The sequence below is a fragment of the Rhizopus microsporus genome (assembly GCF_002708625.1).
Source record: "Rhizopus microsporus ATCC 52813 unplaced genomic scaffold scaffold_13, whole genome shotgun sequence".
Lineage (NCBI taxonomy): Eukaryota > Fungi > Mucoromycota > Mucoromycetes > Mucorales > Rhizopodaceae > Rhizopus > Rhizopus microsporus.
The window spans coordinates 168,379-172,371 of NW_019671928.1; the positions used below are offsets into that span (position 1 = coordinate 168,379).

The window sequence follows — 3,993 nt, forward strand, 5'->3', positions numbered from 1 at the left end:
CAAGGCATGACCTGACCGCGCCTCTGCCTCTCTTCCTAGAAATAGGCAAATAGCTGAGGGATGGTGGCTATAGTTTTAATGGAATGGAAGTTCTGCAAGATTAGAAATAAGTGTATATGTTTAAATATATATACATGTTTTTTTAAGCTAATGCCGAAACCGACTCTTATTAGGATATGATTGTGCTTATCTTTGGGAATCTAATTTATATCCTAGAACAACTTCCGCCTCTCAACGTCGAATTTGTACTGGTCTTCTTTTTGACAACTACGAAAGTTTTTCTCCCAATGCGAAAAATGTTATTTTCGTTTCAATTTGCGGAAAATTAGCCCGTTGCTAATACTGAAATCTGATTGCTTTGTTGTGATATAGCGTATATATACATAATATCAATAAGTGTAATAAATGCCGTTAGCTATCGTAAAGTTAATTGTATTCTCATCTTCACGTTAAAACAATACTTAAAGCTGCTATAATAGCTACTGAACAATTCACGTATTAACAAGATATTTTATTATTTTAATTCATTATTTGAGGTAGATGCATTCATCTCTATCTTCTAAAATAGCTTTACTGAAATAAATGCACACAAGCAGTCTTGAAATACTTTTACTTCTGTCTTTACATATCCTCCCTTATTATATTTGAACTATGTATACACACAGAAATAGGGTCACTCAGAAACTGCTGGTTATAAAATTTGGATTAGCAGATTGACCAACCACAGGGCTGTGCATTTTGACATATTCTGTATGCACCAAAATCAGCATAGCAAGTGCTACTACAATGAGCAGCCCATTGCTGTTATACTTTTCGTGCAAAGTACACTTGGAAGCAAACGCATATTATCGGTCTCACGTATGTAGAAGAGAGCCAATAAAAAACGGTTTAGACTTACAAGAATTGAGGTGCTTCAGCCCAAAGATTCATAACCGACCTAGTTCTCGAAGAATCCATTAAAGGTTGTAAAAAGTCGGAGATTTTTTATAGGAACCGCGCTGATTAGACATTTAGCTCAACTTAGACGGACTCAAACAAGAAGGATTATCAAGTATTTACATATAGTTTGTAATTCTTATACTATCTAGCACTATTATATGTAACTCGTTACTTTCTATGTGTATTCAAAGTAAAGATAAAGGCAATAAAACTAATCCCAGCGAAGTAGAGGATGATGAAGAAAAGATTGCTATACCTAATCATTATGTACATAAATTTATTTATGAAAAGAGAAACAAAGAGCGCTCATTCATCTTCATATCCTTCTTCAAGCCAAAGGGGAGTGCAGTACCCAGGCACTTTAATGACGCTGAGTGGGAGAGGTTGAGATCGGTATTTTTTCTTTGCCGATTTATCAAGGACAGTTTCAAAAGAAAGTCTTTCTTGGTTTTTTATAGCAAGTGCCTTTTCCAAGACATCATTTATCTTCAAACATTGTGCCTACAATTGAACGTTTAATTAGCCCACTTTTGAAATCAACATATATGTTTCGCATCACTACCTTGAATTTGATAATAGCTTTCATTAAGTGGCTTGTTTGATCGAAGATGTCGTTGTTGGTGAGAGGAAATCTAATTCGATTGTTGATGTTTTGGGCTGTATAAAGACCATTGCTTTGAAGTGTAGTGGAAATTAAATGTCCTTTCAGACCAGCAATCTGTAGCGTATAAAATTCGATATCAGGAACGTATTTTCCAATGACCTTGAATACAGTATTTAAAGCCTCTTTTCCTTCCAAGATTAACTTCACGCGATCCTTTTGCGCTTTTGAAGCAGTAAAATTCTTTGCAAATTCGACAAAGCCGACATCATACCTATCTCCATTGATCGTACAGATCACCCTCAAATCAACTTTAAATGGTGCAGTTGTGTTTTCCATGGTGGTATCGCCCCTTTTGATTACAATATCATGTTAATAATGATTTTAATATATTTGAATAAGCTATGCATTTACCATCGAAGCGTCAACTTTGCTTGCTTGAAGATTTCAGAGAGAATAGGGCCCCAAGCCTTGATTATAAAGTCTTGTTCAGAGCAATAGACAATTTCGTTATTGTTGAAAAACTCGGGAACTGACATATGAATATCTAGTCTTTGTATAGCAAAAAATATAGATGCCAATTAGTATGATTGTTGTTAATGCGCGTTGTTATTGATATGAGCTACTTTACACTTTGTGAAAAACCATAAAGATCTGAGAGTTGTTAGGACTTTTAAACGCTTGTTCAAGGAATAACAGAGTGGTCTTTAAATCACCAACTTGATTTTTTTTCTAAGTTGTGAGCTGTTAGGTTAAAGAGCCACATGCGTGTCAACGTAGTATGCACGTTTATTACCTTTAATAGGCTTCTTACAACCTTTATTGCCCCATGATCTAGTTTAATGAGCTTTGGATTTTTTAGATATTTCTCTTTCAAGGCCTCAGCTTTTTCAGTGGGCAGGTAGAACAAAACACTTCCATCAGAATCGTTTGATAAATCCATACAATTATTTTTGATTAATCTAAAGCCACAAGAAATAAGAACAAAAATATTATTTTTATATTAATATTCACATATACCTATTGGTAAGAGTGGTAAAGGGAATGCCAGAGACTTCACTAAATACTTCATTCAACCTAGGACTGTACAGATAAAATGGCCAAATAAATAAACGGAAGACGAGAAAAATAAACAAAACTGTAACTATACCTTTTAGCATCTGCAGTTGATGGTTCAAGTTGGTCTAAAAACAAAAAAATATTAAAGACATGTATATTTTTTAGTAATATGTCTCTGATATGGCAACTTACTATTGGCTCTTCTTTTGCCTCTCTACTTTGAACCGTATAGTTTAGTTAATAGTTGAATTATAAGAATAAAATGCAATACATACCAAATTTCCGTTTGCAGAAGCTATCGTCCTGGAGCTGGAGCTGGCTATCCTTTCGTCTAACAAAGCTGACCTTTGATTACTTTCGATTATTTCTTTTGCTACTGCCTCCCAATAATCTATAACAGCAGCTCTTGTAAATATCTAAATAAACGCCACTATTTAGCCGTATTTTTCATATGTGCTATAATATAAATGCAAGCACTTCATAATGTTCACTGTCAATCTTTTTTGCAAAGTCGATTAATTCTTGTCCAGTCTCGCAGATGCTAAATGTCAATATTTTGTGTATCAAACGCGTGAATTCTTCTTCAGCATATTGCCTGTTTCTAAACCTATACTGAGCAAGATAAAGGTCAAAGCGGAAATTGCTTAGATTGTCGCGTAGGTAATTGATTTTTGAGTTTTCCATTTGAAATTACACAGAAGAGAACAAAGAAGTAAAAAAAAAAAAGGCGTATCTGTTGTTTCAAGTTATAAAGCCTGAACACGCGCATTTGTTTATATTTTCTTTTTGCAATAAACAATAGACATATCTTTTTCATAATCAGTGTACAATTACATCGATGATATAATACGTTCGCTTTTTAAAACAGAAGCAATACTCATTCATAAACAAAATAGGAGAATTGCTGTAGACTAGAAAGTCGCGAGGAAGAGGAAGGTTACCAATCGAAGCCCACTATCATCGCTACTACTCCTACCAAGAAGAAAACGACAAAGTTCAACTCCTCAGAACCAGGCCGTACAATGAGTGGTGAGGTTCCCTCATCTTCCGCTGATGGTACAACATCTAGAGAAGCAATGCTTAAAGCGATTGAGGAAAAACGTCTTCAGGCAAACTCAAGTGTAACAGTGTTGATGTCTGCATGATTTTTTCTAACTTGGTACTGCTTAAGGGTTATCAACATAAAAGTTAAGTAGACAAATCTTATGCCTCTCCTCAAGCTGCCCCTTTGTCCTGTTAAATTTGTTGATTTTTTTTCCAAGATATTCCAATCTTTGTCCTCTTTGAACTTCTTGACTCACTTCTGTGCTGTCTGTTCGGCAATTCCATCAGCTATTCTACCAGATTCAATATGGAATAATTTTACCCTGTTGTAGTGGACAAAGCTTCCATCA

The 3,993-nt window shown here is 34.9% G+C and overlaps 1 protein-coding gene across 1 annotated transcript; it reads right to left on the reverse strand.

The window, feature by feature from the left end:
• Positions 1–1,196: 1,196 nt before the first annotated feature.
• On the reverse strand, positions 1,197–2,894 carry RHIMIDRAFT_31469 (uncharacterized protein). The gene is made up of 9 exons (XM_023614950.1): positions 2,875–2,894; positions 2,792–2,816; positions 2,691–2,724; positions 2,561–2,623; positions 2,337–2,502; positions 2,172–2,272; positions 1,955–2,092; positions 1,502–1,892; positions 1,197–1,440 (listed from the first exon to the last, which is right to left on the reverse strand). Exons 5-9 carry the CDS (start codon positions 2,481–2,483, stop codon positions 1,246–1,248), a joined length of 972 nt encoding a protein of 323 aa, XP_023464263.1. The 5' UTR covers positions 2,484–2,502; positions 2,561–2,623; positions 2,691–2,724; positions 2,792–2,816; positions 2,875–2,894; the 3' UTR covers positions 1,197–1,245.
• Between the last annotated feature and the right edge of the window lie 1,099 nt (positions 2,895–3,993).

What these genes read in the sequence shown, in the direction of transcription:
- RHIMIDRAFT_31469 (XM_023614950.1), bottom strand. Translation starts at nt 2,483, where the DNA reads ATGGATTTATCAAACGATTCTGATGGAAGTGTTTTGTTCTACCTGCCC. An exon ending in GCAAAGTTGACGCTTCGATG is followed by an intron (nt 1,893 to 1,954) that starts GTAAATGCATAG and finishes TGTAATCAAAAG; the next exon opens with GGGCGATACCACCATGGAAA. An exon ending in AAGCTATTATCAAATTCAAG is followed by an intron (nt 1,441 to 1,501) that starts GTAGTGATGCGA and finishes GTTCAATTGTAG; the next exon opens with GCACAATGTTTGAAGATAAA.